The following is a 16,146-nucleotide window of genomic DNA, read 5'->3' as shown; positions in this document are numbered from 1 at the left end:
GCGACAAATACGTATTTGTCCTTACAGCAAATGTTCTGCAACTACAAGCTGTAAGTATGTCCGATCTAACTTCGGAACCCAGAACCATATCCTGTCTGCGCTGGCCATGTAAGTTCTACTCATTTTAACACAGGCAACAGGCAAGAGTGGAGGACGTGTGTCCGTGTGAGATTCTGAGAAATCTGTTGATATTATCGGTCTGTGTGTTTGCAGCCTTCTGTGGTGGTGCATACGGACAAGTTAGTCATTCAAAAATGAGCCAACACATCCCTCTGTGTCCCCTGACAGCAGGTATGTGTCAGTGACCCCTTGGCTGACCGTAGAGGCAAATGTGTACTGGTCTCCCCTCCTGGACTCAGACACCGTGGGGTGATGGCCAGGGTGATAAGACCCCTGGTCAGACTGGCTCTGGTGGAACTCTCATCATGTCATCACAGGACATCCTCAGGGGATTCTGGGACTTTTGGCAGAATGTCAACACAGTGATCCTGTCTGCTCCTCTATAAACCCAACAGCCTTTGTCCACTAAGCCAGGAACAAGGTGATAGTGTGGCTGTGATTCAAATCATTCTAATCCAACTGCTACTACTACTAATAATAAGGCTGTGGCTGGAGCCGACTTTTCCCTGACCTTATTTTCCGAGCGCATGTGATTCTTTACCTCTACATTACGCATATATTTTTCTGGTCTCCTTCCCTTCACATTTCTCGCTGTCAGTCGTGAATGATAATCCATGCAGCATCTGCATACCAACCATTTGATCTCAATCAGTTTCATTGGGATATGCATTTAGATCTTCTTGAGTTATACAGTGTTGTTTCGAAGTAGCCTACAGTGTTGTTTTGAATTATGTACAGTAAGCGAATTCTAGAGCAGATGGTGTTAACTGTAGCAGAGCATACCTGTGTATTTTTCCTAGTGGCACGTGCTGTTGAGATTTGGCCACATGAGAGAAAAATATGGTGGTGTTTTTGTCTTACAGTAACGCAATGCTATTATATTCGTTTATTTTATGTAGAATACTATCATAATGTGATCTTGCAGACATTGATTCAGCTTTCATCTAACTTTATAAAACAAGCACCATTCACCAGAGTTCTCTAAAAGTAGAGCAGAGACTGTAGAGAATAAACATGGGGACCTTTAACATTAGAAAAAAAAGGTCAGGGAAAAGCCGCAGCCACTCTGTAATAATAATACATTACATGTTTTATGTGCAGTAAGTACGTTAAAATAAAATAAAATGTAAAGACAAAATAAGGACACAACTAGACAGGGTCACTGACACAAAGAACAAAGGGACAAACACAACAAAAAACTGAGCTGACGCTACAAACACAACAAGGAACACATCTATAGTGAGCTCCAAAAGTATTGGGACAAGGACACATATTTTCTTGTTCTGGCTCAGTACTCCAGCACTTTGGATTTGAAATGATACAATGGATCTGGACCTGGTGAGGGGTGTCAACAAGTAGAGCCTCGGTTTTGCTGCTGTTAAATTGAAGGAAGTTTTGCTTCATCCAAGCCTTTATCTCCTTAAGGTAGGTGTTCAGATGAGCACAGGCAGCAGAGAGACTTGGGGCAGTTTTCACCAGTGACGGTCAGTGCCGTTTAAGATGAGGGAGGATTGTTTATTTTTTACGAGCATGGCCTTATTTCTATTTAAGTGATAATGCCCGAGAAGCCGGTGTTTGGAGGATATATTGGCACGGGTGTTGTTAGGCCCGAGACGAAGTCAAGGGCCGGCAAACCGTGCCAATATATAATCCAAATACCGGCTTCAAGGGCATTATCACTTTTATACAACAGGTTACCAACATATTCAAATAATGATTGACATATTTTCATTAAAAATGTTATTTTGATGAATTAATTCATACTATTTCATCCTTCCACAAGATATGGTCCCGAAACAAATCTAGGGTTGCTACCCAAGCCGGCTGGACATTTGTTCTATCGGTTCGGTTGCTAGAGACGCGACCCAGTCATTCAGTCTTTTAGTTCTGTATCTATGGATGCGACCCAGTCGTTAATTGTAAATGTTCCATTGCCATACTGGCTGGCAACATTCTTATCCCTTGCTTGCTAGCTAGCCAACTACGGCTAACTTACAGTCACGCCAGAATAACAGCAAAGTAGATGCATTTGCATTTGTTTAAGGTGTTTTCTAGTGACATTTATTTGGATACATCCATAACAATGAGCTAATGAGGCTCGATTTTGCCTGGCATAGAAAATGTGCTCACTCATCAGGACACTGTTGTTCAGAGGAGCTAGCCAACAACACAGCTAACACAATAACTTCAAACTGAAGCTGGAAAGACTGAATATATTTAGTACAGTTTTATCTAAAAATGATCACCTTTTTAATATTTCACTATTTGTATGAAATTCACTGAGGAGGATGGTCCTCCCCTTCCTCCTCTAAGGAGCCTCCACTGGTTTCACATATAGCTGGGTACATCAGCAGAGGAATATTATTGATATTATCTGTATGAGTGCTCACCTGATGCTAACTCATTACCTTGGTAGTCTACTACACATGGTATTGGATTTGAACAAAAGGGAAAATACAATACACTGACTTTCTGTCTGTGAATGCTATATAAAGCAAGTCAGCCTGTCCCTTAATTGGTACTGAGTGGGTTTCTGACTTCTCCATAGGTCAGGCTTTAAAGGGGAAGGAAGAGGAGGGACTGCACTGACCCCAGGATATAAGCAGGAGCACTGCCGGACCCACAGAAAGAATGTATAGCAAATTAGCACCATGACACTGCAATGAGACTAATTTGTTTGAAGAACCAAACAAGCACATTTATCCTAAATAGTAATTTACAGTATAAATCCTCAATAGCAATCGTTCACATGTGAAAGTGATGTTGTTTTTACAAGGGCATCTGCAAGGGTAGAAATCTTGAGTTAAAGGCAAATTCCATTCAAAAACTATCTTTTGGTATTTGTTTAATTAGTCCACTGTTGATACAGTCCCAAAATGTTTTACATGTCAGCAATCAAGTTTTCAAGATATAGAACTGTCAAAATACAGAAAGTGTCACAGTATGATGCGTTTGAACAATCGATAATCAAATCTACATTTCCCAACAGGGCCACACCCATAGGCTCGTACACACACAGTCTACATACCAACAGCTACTGTACAGTACAGGAATTCAGCAGAATGTGCGCTCATTGTGATCTAAAAGGCTAAGCTGATCATAGATCAGCACTCCTACTCTGAGATGCTTTGTGAATACGGACCCAGATCTGATGCATGCTATATGAAACTAGAAGCATAAATATTGTAGTTTCTGACCGTCCTGTTTGGAGTCATGTGAAAACTGACATTCCCAGCTAGATAACACCTGGACTATGCGTCTCTGCCAAAACCAGGTTAATGCTCATCCTGCCCACATTTATTTCTTTATGATCATATCCAGGCTCTGTCGCAGCCGGCCGCGACTGGGAGACTCATGGGCGGCGCACAATTGGCCCAGCGTCGTCCAGGGTAGGGGAGGGAATGGCCGGCAGGGATGTAGCTCAGTTGATAGAGCATTGCGTTTGCAACGCCAGGGTTGTGGGTTCGATTCCCACGGGGGGCCAGTATAAAAAAAAAAAAAAGATGTATTCACTAACTGTAAGTCGCTCTGGATAAGAGCGTCTGCTAAATGACTAAAATGTAAATGTAAAAATCATGTTTTATCATTTTATCACTCACATTTCCGGCAAATTCTGACGATGATGTGGAAAGGTGGCCAGAGACAATACTAAATTTCTCCTGTCACGCCAGGATCAACCCCTGTGTAAATGTGCTACTTTGCGACAACCATTTACAGAACTGTCTAAATATTAACCTTAAAGCTGTAGCAATGACCCACCAATATAAGGCTTGCCTGGCAGTAGAATGATGACAAGCAGGACAGAGTTGAAGAGACACAGTAGCATACTTTCTGGTTGAATACACAGTCTGATTAATCACTTTCACAGTATATTAACCTTAACACTCATTTGGAAAATCAAATACATAACCACATTTTTGTCACTTAGAAAGTATTCACCCCCCTTGGCATTTTTCCTATTTTGTTGCCTTACAACCTGGAATTTAAATGGATTTTTTGGGGGTTTGTATCATTTGATTTACACAACATGCCTACCAATTTGAAGATGCAACATATTTTTTCTTGTGAAACAAACAAGAAATAAGACAAAAAAACAGAAAACTTGAACGTGCATAACTTGAGCTGCAAGTCTCTTGGGGTATATCTCTATAAGCTTGGCACATCTAGCCACTGGGATTTTTTCCCATTCTTCAAGGCAAAACTGCTCCAGCTCCTTCAAGTTGGATGGGTTCCGCTGGTGTACAGCAATCTTTAAGTCATACCACAGATTCTCAATTGGATTGAGGTTTGGGCTTTGACTAGGCCATTCCAAGACATTTAAATGTTTCCCCTTGAACCACTTGAGTGTTGCTTTAGCAGTATGCTTAGTGTCATTGTCCTGCTGGAAGGCGAACCTCTGTCCCAGTCTCAAATCTCTGGAAGACTGAAACAGGTTTCCCTGAAGAATTTCCCTGTATTATGCGCCATCCATCATTCCTTCAATTCTGACCAGTTTCCCAGTCCCTGCCGATGAAAAACATCCCCACAGCATGATGCTGCCACCACCATGCTTCCCTGTGGGGATGGTGTTCTCGGGTGATGAGAGGTGTAGGGTTTGCGCCAGACATAACGTTTTCCTTGATGGGTAAAAAGCTCAATTTTAGTCTCATCTGACCAGAGTACCTTCTTCCATATGTTTGGGGAGTCTCCCACATGCCTTTTGGCGAACACCAAACGTGTTTGCTTATTTCTTTCTTTAAGCATTGGCTTTTTTCTGGCCACTCTTCCGTAAAGCCCAGCTCTGTGGAGTGTATGGCTTAAAGTGGTCCTATGGACAGACACTCCAATCTCCGCTGTGGAGCTTTGCAGCTCCTTCAGGGTTATCTTTGGTCTCTTTGTTGCCTCTCTGATTAATGCCCTCCTTGCCTGGTCCGTGAGTTTTGGTGGGCGGCCCTCTCTTCACAGGTTTGTTGTGGTGCCATATTCTTTCAATTTTTTAATAATGGATTTAAATGGTGCTCCATGGGATGTTCAAAGTTTCTGATAGTTTTTTATAACCCAACCCTGATCTGTACTTCTCCACAACTTTGTCCCTGACCTGTTTGGAGAGCTCCTTGGTCTTTATGGTGCCGCTTGCTTGGTGGTGCCCCTTGCTTAGTGGTGTTGCAGACTCTGGGGCCTTTCAGAACAGGTGTACATATACTGAGATCATGTGACAGATCATGTGACACTTAGATTGCACACATGTGGACTTTATTTAACTAATTATGTGACTTCTGAAGGTAATTGGTTGCACCAGATCTTATTTAGGGGCTTCATAGCAAAGGGGGTGAATACATATGCACGCACCACTTTTCCATTATTTATTTTTTAGAATAATTTGAAACAAGTTATTTTTTTCATTTCACTTCACCAATTTGGACTATTTTGTGTATGTCCATTACATGAAATCCAAATAAAAATCAATTTAAATTACAGGTTGTAATGCAACAAAATAGGAAAAACGCCAAGGGGGATGAATAATTTTGCAAGGCACTGTAATTGCAGTTCATGTTATTTCCACTTTGATTTATTACAGTTTGTATTCGATTAAATACACATTGGCTCACCCACGGTGTTAAGTCATAAGATTTTGGTGCTTTTGGTTATGTGCCAGTTCTCGTAAAATTGTTAGGGTTAATTCCTCTTCTATTGAAAGGAAGTTGCAGACTTAGGAGGTCAGTCATGGGTCATCACATGTCATCAATTCTACTTCCCAGTTTGGTCCCCGACACAACTCCATGTGCCATACGTTTGTATTTATCTGGTTTATATGATATTTGTGTAATTTTCAGGCAGTGGATTAACTTGTGGTTGCGGTTATTTGTGAATAATTTTCTGAGAAATCACAGTGTACAAAACATTAATGACACTTTCCTAATATTGAGTTGCACCCCCCCTTTTTTGCCCTCAGAACAGCCTCAATTCGTTGGGGCATGCACTCTACAAGGTGTTGAAATCGTTCCACAGGAATGCTGACCCATGTTGACTCCAATGCTTCCCACAGTTGTGTTAAGTTGGCTGGATATCCTTTGGGTGGTGGACCATTCTCGATACACACGAGAGACTGTTGAGTGTGAAAAACCGAGCAGCGTTGCAGTTCTTGACACAAACCGGTGAGCCTCTAATACCATACCTGTTCAAAGGCACTTAAATCTTTTGTCTTGCCCATTCACCCTCTTAATGGCACACATACACAATCCATGTCTCAATTGTCTCAAGGTTTAAAAAACCTTCTTTAACCTGTCTCCTCCCCTTCATCTACACTTACTGAAGTGGGTTTAACAAGGTACATCAATAAGGGATCATATATTTCAACTGGATTCACCTGGTCAGTCTATGTCATGGAATTGTTCTTAATGTTTTGTACACTCAGTGTACATGAGGCATTTTTGTGAGAATTATGCTACATCTCTTCAAAAGGCAAATTTACAGAAAAATATAAGTAATCAAAAAGTTGATATTGAACACTATTTGAAATCAGTGTTATTATCATGCTAAAACATTGATTGAATATCGGGTTTGAAACGAATAACTTGCCTCAGTTATATCGGTGTTGGATTTCAGCGGGACGGATGAGAAGAAGGGGGTATATTTCCTGTAGACCGGACGGTCAGTCAGGCGCATATCCTATTTCTATCCAAGCCGTTTGCAGACGTAGTGCACTCACTGCACTGAGAGCAGCGGTCACAAGTCAAGTCTGTCTCGGCAAGTCAATTTTGTATCTAAACTGGGTAAGTTGTACATCTTTATCTTGGACTTAAGTTCAACTTTGAAGTTATATATCCCTTATGTCAGGTTTATTATCTATAGTACTATTATTATGATGAGTCACATTGGGTTACCAGGTTTTCTAAAAGTGTTTTCCCTTGGAACGAAATAAACTATGCGCGCATTTCTCTGTAACCTACCGCCGAACCATTTGGATTACAGATTTAGATACAACACCAGTGTTCTCAGTTTATGGTTATAGCTCGGGACTTGGGGTTCATTTTAGGATTTGAGGGAAATTCAAACTATTGTTTTGGTTAGGCTATAAGCAGAGCAGGCTCTAGCCTTTTGGGGGCCCTAAACAAGATTCGGTTGGGGGTCCCGCACCAAGCAAGACTAATCTTTTAGTGGAGCCCTCTTGACAGCTGAGAGAAAGATTTACATTTTAAAGTTAATTTCCTGCAATTCTACACATTTTGCCATGGGGCGGAGATAAAATGTTGCCATTTTATCTTTTAATTCATGCAATTCCACTCATTTTGCCATGGGGCAGAGATACATTTTTGCAGTTTTAAAGCTAAATTCTTGCAATTCTACCCATTTTGCCATGGGGTGGAGTGAATTGTTTTTGCAGTTTTAAAGCTAATTTCCTGCAATTCTAAACATTTTGCCATGACTTATGTCATGTTAATGATTTCTGAGTGAGAGTGACTAACAAAATCAATGGGGGCCCTCTGGGCACGTGCCCTTTGCCCGGTCAGTATTCAGCCATGATTACTACAAGTTTAGATAACTGGCAGACTAACATACCAATATAAAAATTCTTAGCTGACATGGCTAATTGAGTGACTGTCAGTGACTGACAAAACAAGAGACAAACTGCTGATAAACAACCAATTTTCGAACTTGCATCTTGTGTATTCTACTATTCTAACTCTCAACAGTCAGTTGAGACCCCGACTGAGTCCCTAAAAAAAGGTTATTGCTTATGTCGTTTATGCCTGAAACCGGCCCTGGCTAAATGCAGTGCAGTAAACTTTTATGGGCATGTTGAACTTCAGTTCATTCATCAAAGATGTCAACAAGACAGTTGTATTTCTAACACAACATGCTGTTAATATTTTTTTTGAAAACTTTAATCGGGGACTGCGTCAAAATTAAAATGAATACTAAATATATATTTTTTGAGTGAAACTGTCATTTTCAGAGTGATGCCATGTGGATTCCAAATGTATTTGATGTCTCCACAGATATACAAGACTTAGCTCTCTGCTGAAGAGACAGAAGATGGACTCAGCCATTAACAGCCACCTTGTGCGGAACCAGTCCATTCTTTCGAGTGCTGGGTATTCCAACGAGACCTGTCGCTTCGATGAGGAGTTTAAGTACATCCTACTGCCTGTTTCCTATAGCCTGGTGTGTGTTCTGGGTCTGGTGCTGAACTCTGTGGCTCTGTGGATGTTCCTGACCAAGATGCGACCGTGGAACACCAGCACTGTCTACATGTTCCACTTGGCCCTCTCAGACTTCCTGTATGTTCTCTCCCTGCCCACCCTCATCTACTACTACGCTAACCGCAGCCACTGGCCCTTCGGTGTGGCCGCCTGCAAGATTGTCCGCTTCTTGTTCTACGCCAACCTCTACTGCAGCATCCTCTTCCTCACCTGCATCAGCGTCCACCGCTACCTGGGCATCTGCCACCCCATCAAGGCCCTGACCATGGTGAAGCCGCGCCATGCCCATGCCGCGTGTGGCATGGTGTGGGCTGCCGTCACGGCGTGTCTGGTGCCCAACCTCATCTTTGTCACCACCAGCCAGAGGGACAACGACACGATGTGTCACGATACGACCAATCCGGAGCAGTTTGAGGAGTATGTGGACTACAGCTCTGCGGTCATGGTCCTGCTGTTCGGCGTCCCCTTCATAGTCATCATGATCTGTTACTGTCTGATGGCAATGGCTCTGTGTCGGCCCAGACGGGGGCTCTCGCCCAGCCAGCAGAACTCACCCTCACGCACCAAGTCCATCAAGCTGATTGTGGTGGTGCTGGTGGTGTTCGCCGTGTGTTTTGTACCCTTCCACATCACACGCACCCTTTACTACGCCTACCGCGTGCTGGATGCCAAATGTGAACTCCTGAACATCGTCAACTTTGCCTATAAGATCACCAGGCCCCTGGCCAGTGTGAACAGTTGTATTGATCCCCTCCTGTATTTCCTGGCTGGGGATCAATACCGCTCTAAGCTGGTCAAAGCTCTCACTGGAAAGAGACAGACAACCACCAGCCGCTCTGCTGCCTACCTGAAAAAGCGCCCCAATAAGAACCATAAGATCACCCTGGTCTATAAGAACCCAGAGCCTAAAGCCAGCACTGAACCTGAGAGAGTGCGTTAAACATATGTACAACTATGGGGCATCATATAGATATGCCTAACCTCTGTGATATAAACAGGGAGGAAACAGTTAACAGTCCTGGGCTGGCCACTACACAGCTGCACTTTCTTTGGATGCGGTTCTGTCATTTCGGACACAGGATGACTACTGTCCAGGCTGATCAAAGGGGCCTCTTGACAGAGCTCAGATCTGAATGAGAAGTTCAGTTCCTATAAGGCTGTTAGGTCAACGCAGATAATGGCATGTTAAAGAGAATGAAGAAGTGGGAGTACGGTTGAGTTCAGAAAACAGCAGTGGTGGAAAAAGTACCTAATTGTCATACTTGAGTAAAAGTAAAGATAACTTAATAGAAAATGACTCAAGTAAAAGTGAAAGTCACCCAGTAAAATACTACTTGAGTAAAAGTCTAAAAGCATTTGGTTTTAAATATATTTAAGTATCAAAAGTAAATGTAATTGCTCAAATATACTTAAGTATCAAAGTAAAAGTAAAAGTATAAATTACTTTAATTCCTTATATTAAGCAAACCAGACGGCACCTTTTTCTTGCTTTTTTATTTATGTGTGTTTAGTGAGTCCACCAGATCAGAGGCAGTAGGGATGACCAGGGACGTTCTCTTGATAAGTGCGTGAATTGGACCATTTTCCTGTCCTGCTAAGCATTCAAAATGTAACGAGTACATTTGGGTGTCAGGGAAAATGTATGGAGTAAAAAGTACATTTTTTTCTTTAGGAATGTAGTGAAGTAAAAGTAAAAGTTGTCAAAATATAAATAGTAAAGTACAGATACCCCAAAAAACTACTTAAGTAGTACTTTAAAGTATTTTTACTTAAGTACTTTACACCACTGGAAAACAGTCCCCTTATCACCGCTAACACTTTAAAACAGTGTTGTAAGTATGTAGTACCGCGACACATATACATTCCCCCTTGTTAGTAAGAAGCTATGGCAGGTAGGCTAGCGGTTAAGAGCGTTGGGCCAGTAACTGAAAGGTTGCTGGCTCAAATCCCAGAGCCAACTAGGTGAAAAATCTGTCGAGCAAAGCACTTAACCCTAATTGCTCCTATAAGTCGCTCCGGATAAGAGTGTCTGTGAAAATGTAAAAGCCAAGTCTGTTTTATAGATGTACTGTACAGTCTCTAGTTCCTACTCTGAATACTTGTCTATTAATTTAATTCTGGCGGTTGCAGTGTTTATAAGACAGAGTTCAAATCCTTTCAACCAGGGACTGTAGTCTCCTACTATTACCACAGACTGTTATGTACAGCCTGTAATGTACAGTAGCTACAGTACTCTGAAGAGCAGGAAATATATATAATCTGTAATCTGTTCGTTCAGATTTGTGTTGTTATGGTAGCATGTACTCAGAGAGAGGCTCTGTGAATGGATTTGACCGAATGGATTATTATGGATTATCAGTGAGTTATTGTGATCATCAAAATAATCTGTTCCTTTTATATAATTTTTAAAAATATGATCGAAGGAGTTTGGCTGGTAAAAATGTCTTCCATTCAGAGCGGAGGTGACATCACAATTAGCAAAAAGCTCAGAGGTTGAGGCAATCTGAAACAGTGTGTGTTATCCAAAAATGTGTGGTAGCTATAGCACTAGTCCTCTCCCAGCTGTTTTTGTCCTTCAGCGCAGAGCCTCCACAGCTGTCCATCTGTCTGTCTCTGCTGTGAGGAAACCAGGGGAGGGGTGGAGTGAGGGACTAGAGGGACTGAATGGGTGTGAAGGCTAGAGTATCAACTCCATCCAACAACCCACATTTTGGATAAAGGGGGGATTTTCCTGCATTACCCAATTTGGACTCATTGCTTAACCGAACATGGTCTTTTTCAGCACCAATTTTGGTTGTTGTTATTGTTGTTGTTGTTGCTCTCAGAAAGAATGCCTGACTTTCCATGTGAAAGCAGATGTCTCTGTAAAGCAGATTGCAGGTCAGAGGTCCATTCCTAAGGGTATTTTAAGTACTATACTGCTGTATTTCATGTTACATCTACTGGTCATGTTTATAAAGGACACTATAACCTAGGTTCAAGGTATGATAGGAAGACAATATAATGTCATTAAATCTATGTGTATATATCCACATTTGCTTACTGTCATTTGGTTATAATTGTATTTTGTTATGTGCTATGTGTTATGTCAATATTTGTCAATATTTATCCATGACATTGGTTGATTAACCAAAATCTTAGTTGTGTGCGTGTATCAAATTGAACTCTTTCATGCTGCAGTGCCTTGCAGACTTGAATGGGGTTATGATAGAGGGAGTGTGTGGGAAAGTGATGGTCGGTTGCGTGTCTCACCCAAACATGAGGCGTTACCAGGCGTATGTCCTCCATGAATCAGACAGGGGAGAAAGCGAGGAGACCTGAGCAAGCAGGAGGACGGGACGGCTGGAGAAACAGGAGCAGGAAGTGAGCTGGTCATGGTACTAGACTGTTTGGGTCTTTCCTTCCCTGGGCCGTGCCAAGAAAACCAAGCTGGCCCAACCAACACCCCATGGAAAATATATTGTGCTTCCACTTTCCAGCCAAGGCTCTGTATTGATTGTCAATCGTAATTATCCATAAATTATCTGATATTGAGATCTGAAAGTGGGGAAGACCAGCTATCCAAAAAGCAACAGATGATGTTATGTTCTTCACAGTACACAACAGGTGTATTCTCCGTCTTTCTGTTGAGCATTGTTAGTTGTTGCCAAGGATGACAAAGGTACAATTGTTTGTTGTACGCCTTCAGTTGTTTGTTGTGCATTGTCATTAACTAGTCAAACTAATGTTAGACTAATTGTGTGCAATTCAGTGTTTTACAATGATTTAGTTGTCTTGTATGCCCTTCTACCTTCATACATTGGCTCTGCTTTCCAATAAGGGTGCTTTAAAGGGGATATTTAAATACATATGTTTTGCTCAAAGAGACCATCTAGTTGCTACAGTCGTCCACTGATGTAATAGCAAGCCCCAGGAAGAATATGATTTACATGGATATTTATCTGAAGATTTGTAGTCTGGTCAGATTTGGAATGCCATGAGCACTAGCGCCTCTCTGTGGGCTGACTGTGACATAACCGATTAGTGGTGTGCATTGGTGCCTCCAAGTATCTAAAATGGAATAGAAATGGAACAATGGAATACAAATTATATCTTGGCCTAAATGTAGGTGTTGAGTACTGATATCAGTAAATCAATAAAAAATATATATAAATAATTTGTCAGATAAGTGTTAGGCCTAACAAAGAAATGAACTCCGTTGTTAGGATATATAACATTGTATAAACCAACCACATAAAATATAATTACCAATAGTATGTACAGTGGGGGAAAAAAGTATTTAGTCAGCCACCAATTGTGCAAGTTTTCCCACTTAAAAAGATGAGAGAGGCCTGTAATTTTCATCATAGGTACACGTCAACTATGACAGACAAAATGAGAAAATAAAATCCAGAAAATCACATTGTAGGATTTTTAATGAATTTATTTGCAAATTATGGTGGAAAATAAGTATTTGGTCAATAACAAAACTTTCTCAATACTTTGTTATATACCCTTTGTTGGCAATGACACAGGTCAAACGTTTACTGTAAGTCTTCACAAGGTTTTCACACACAGTTGCTGGTATTTTGGCCCATTCCTCCATGCAGATCTCTTCTAGAGCAGTGATGTTTTGGGGCTGTCGCTGGGCAACACAGACTTTCAACTCCCTCCAAAGATTTTCTATGGGGTTGAGATCCGGAGACTGGCTAGGCCACTCCAGGACCTTGAAATGCTTCTTACGAAACCACTCCTTCGTTGGCCGGGCGGTGTGTTTGGGATCATTGTCATGCTGAAAGACCCAGCCACGTTTAATCTTCAATGCCCTTGCTGATGGAAGGAGGTTTTCACTCAAAATCTCACGATACATGGCCCCATTCATTCTTTCCTTTACACGGATCAGTCGTCCTGGTCCCTTTGCAGAAAAACAGCCCCAAAGCATGATGTTTCCACCCCCATGCTTCACAGTAGGTATGGTGTTCTTTGGATGCAACTCAGCATTCTTTGTCCTACAAACACGACGAGTTTAGTTTTTACCAAAAAGTTATATTTTGGTTTCATCTGACCATATGACATTCTCCCAATCCTCTTCTGGATCATCCAAATGCACTCTAGCAAACTTCAGACGGGCCTGGATATGTACTGGCTTAAGCAGGGGGACACGTCTGGCACTGCAGGATTTGAGTCCCTGGCGGCGTAGTGTGTTACTGATGGTATGCTTTGTTACTTTGGTCCCAGCTCTCTGCAGGTCATTCACTAGGTCCCCCCGTGTGGTTCTGGGATTTTTGCTCACCGTTCTTGTGATCATTTTGACCCCACGGGGTGAGATCTTGCGTGGAGCCCCAGATCGAGGGAGATTATCAGTGGTCTTGCATGTCTTCCATTTCCTAATAATTGCTCCCACAGTTGATTTCTTCAAACCAAGCTGCTTACCTATTGCAGATTCAGTCTTCCCAGCCTGGTGCAGGTCTACAATTTTGTTTCTGGTGTCCTTTGACAGCTCTTTAGTCTTGGCCATAGTGGAGTTTGGAGTGTGACTGTTTGAGGTTGTGGACAGGTGTATTTTATACTGATAACAAGTTCAAACAGGTGCCATTAATACAGGTAACGAGTGGAGGACAGAGGAGCCTCTTAAAGAAGAAGTTACAGGTCTGTGAGAGCCAGAAATCTTGCTTGTTTGTAGGTGACCAAATACTTATTTTCCACCATAATTTGCAAATAAATTCATTAAAAATCCTACAATGTGATTTTCAGGATTTTTTTTTCTCAATTTGTCTTTCATAGTTGACATGTACCTATGATGAAAATTACAGGCCTCTCTCATCTTTTTAAGTGGGAGAACTTGCACAATTGGTGGCTGACTAAATACTTTTTCCCCCAACTGTACCACTGCACCTCTTTACAGAAGATTCAGTTGTCTCATGTAGGATGTTCTCATCTTGGTCAGTAGGTGGCCCCATCGGTTTCTTTACTAAAGCATGAGCATCATGTGAAACCATATCAGTTAATTACCTATGGGCTTATCGGCTTATTGAGATATATGCTGAGATTGTTACGAGTGATGTTGAGTTGATAATAATCTTAACCCAAAATAAAAGAGGGGAAGTTCGGCAAAGAGTGTCTTCGACTATATATTTTTTCAGTGAAGTCAGTACCAAGCAACTGTAATTGTTATAGACATTTACTATATTAAGGGTCTCAATATTTCCTATAATAGCTAAACATGATGAATGTATACATTTATTCATTGGTATAGTATAAACAGGCAAGTAAAAAAGCTCTGTATAGCTCACTGCAGAAGGTTTAATAAAATCATCATGTTTATCATAAAGCAAGTTTATGTAGCCTAGTATCTGCAATTCATTTACCACAGACAAGATTTTTATGCTAGAACTTGGTATAAAATTAAGCAAAATACAAACTTTTTTTTTTTGAAACCTCTATTCTGTAAATATATGGGAACTTATTGTCTCTTGATATAGGGTAACAGTTGGGTAAGATATTGTGGTTCCTTTCAGACCTCATTAATGAGAACATTTATTAACGACATAAGTTCTCTGATATTTTTTTTCTACATTTATGAATGCTGCAATGGACTTATAAAATAACCTTTGTAATTTGCGAATTGCATATTTTTATAGATGTAAATAAGTCTTATGTAAATATTATATTTATCATACCACATGCATATGGAAACTATGCATTGAACGCCTACAACTTTCAGATTATTAAGGTAAACATATTTTAATAGAGTAATAAAAAATGAATTAAGTTATTGAATGTTTATAATCATCCCTAAACATCTCGGCTATTTTTCAGGATATGGGGTTATAAATTGTATAAGCTTGATGAGTTCCATAAATACTAACTTATCAGCAGCCTTTTTCATATATTTTCCACAAAATACATAAATACGTTGAAATTGTACTGATTTAATAGAAAATGTATATTCCTCAAATAAACACAAGAAAGATTACAAATTATCTGTTTTTTTCTGAATGTTTTCATTTTCCCCCTCATTTTTTGGGTTAATCATAATAGTTATTTTGTATCATGCATGCAGTGTTTCAAAGTAATGCATGGAATATACCGCTGTATTTAACTCTATATTGTACGGTAGTCTATGTATTATTCTTCATACACTTATTAATTACACCATTAGAAAAGGAGAAGGACGTGCACCCCCCTCCTGCCTCTCTCGGTCGATCCACATCGCGCTCGCCTCATGAAAGGCGCCGCTGCTTCAAGGACATGGCCCTGCGCAGGTGAGGAAAATCTGTGTTGAAAGCTCAGGGTCACAATATTGTAGACACCCGACTATGTAAAAAATACCTTACGCATAATACGTTTCTAATCATTTCTTGCAGTTACATTTCTACAGTAGTGTATTATATCAAGTGTGAAAGGAAAGAGACGCATTCTGCACTGAATTGAGTTCTCCAGGCGAAGCGAATGATATTCTCCAGGAACAATGTAATATTGTTACCCAACGTTTGTGGAGTCTCTCCCACTCTCTTCGCGTGAGATTATAACCTCTCACGACCTACATCAGGGGTGCGAAACTCCCGTCCTCGGGGGCCTGAATAGTGTCACACATTTGCCCCAGCGCCAGCTAACACACCTGACTCCAATAATCAAGTAATCATGATCTTCAGTTTAGAATGCAATTAGTTTAATCAGCTGTGTTTGCTAGGATTGGGGAAAAAGTGTGACACCACTCCGGCCCCCAAGACCTGGAGTTGCCCATCCCTGACCCATGCAATTGATCAATTGCCTGGAAGGAGTTTGGCATATGAGACCAACAGTTGATAGGCCCACAGAAGAAGCGGGAAGGTATAGGCCTATTTCAATAGAAAGGTGCATG

General features: G+C 41.1%; 1 protein-coding gene across 2 annotated transcripts; it reads left to right on the top strand.

The window, feature by feature from the left end:
• Positions 1-6,064: 6,064 nt before the first annotated feature.
• LOC311107284 (P2Y purinoceptor 4-like) lies at positions 6,065-11,335 on the top strand. 2 transcript variants are annotated; one of them, XM_084149767.1, is made up of 2 exons: positions 6,065-6,254; positions 8,100-11,335. In XM_084149767.1, exons 1-2 carry the CDS (start codon positions 6,121-6,123, stop codon positions 9,241-9,243), a joined length of 1,278 nt encoding a protein of 425 aa, XP_084005893.1. In that variant the 5' UTR covers positions 6,065-6,120; the 3' UTR covers positions 9,244-11,335. The 2 variants fall into 2 exon arrangements, with proteins under 2 accessions (XP_084005893.1, XP_084005894.1); XM_084149768.1 differs by lacking the exon at positions 6,065-6,254 and adding an exon at positions 6,488-6,872.
• The last annotated feature ends 4,811 nt before the right edge of the window (positions 11,336-16,146 follow it).

This window comes from Coregonus lavaretus, assembly GCF_964263955.1.
Source record: "Coregonus lavaretus genome assembly, chromosome: 32".
Lineage (NCBI taxonomy): Eukaryota > Metazoa > Chordata > Actinopteri > Salmoniformes > Salmonidae > Coregonus > Coregonus lavaretus.
Note: the sequence above shows the minus strand (reverse complement) of the source record. Positions and strands in the feature narration are given on the sequence as shown.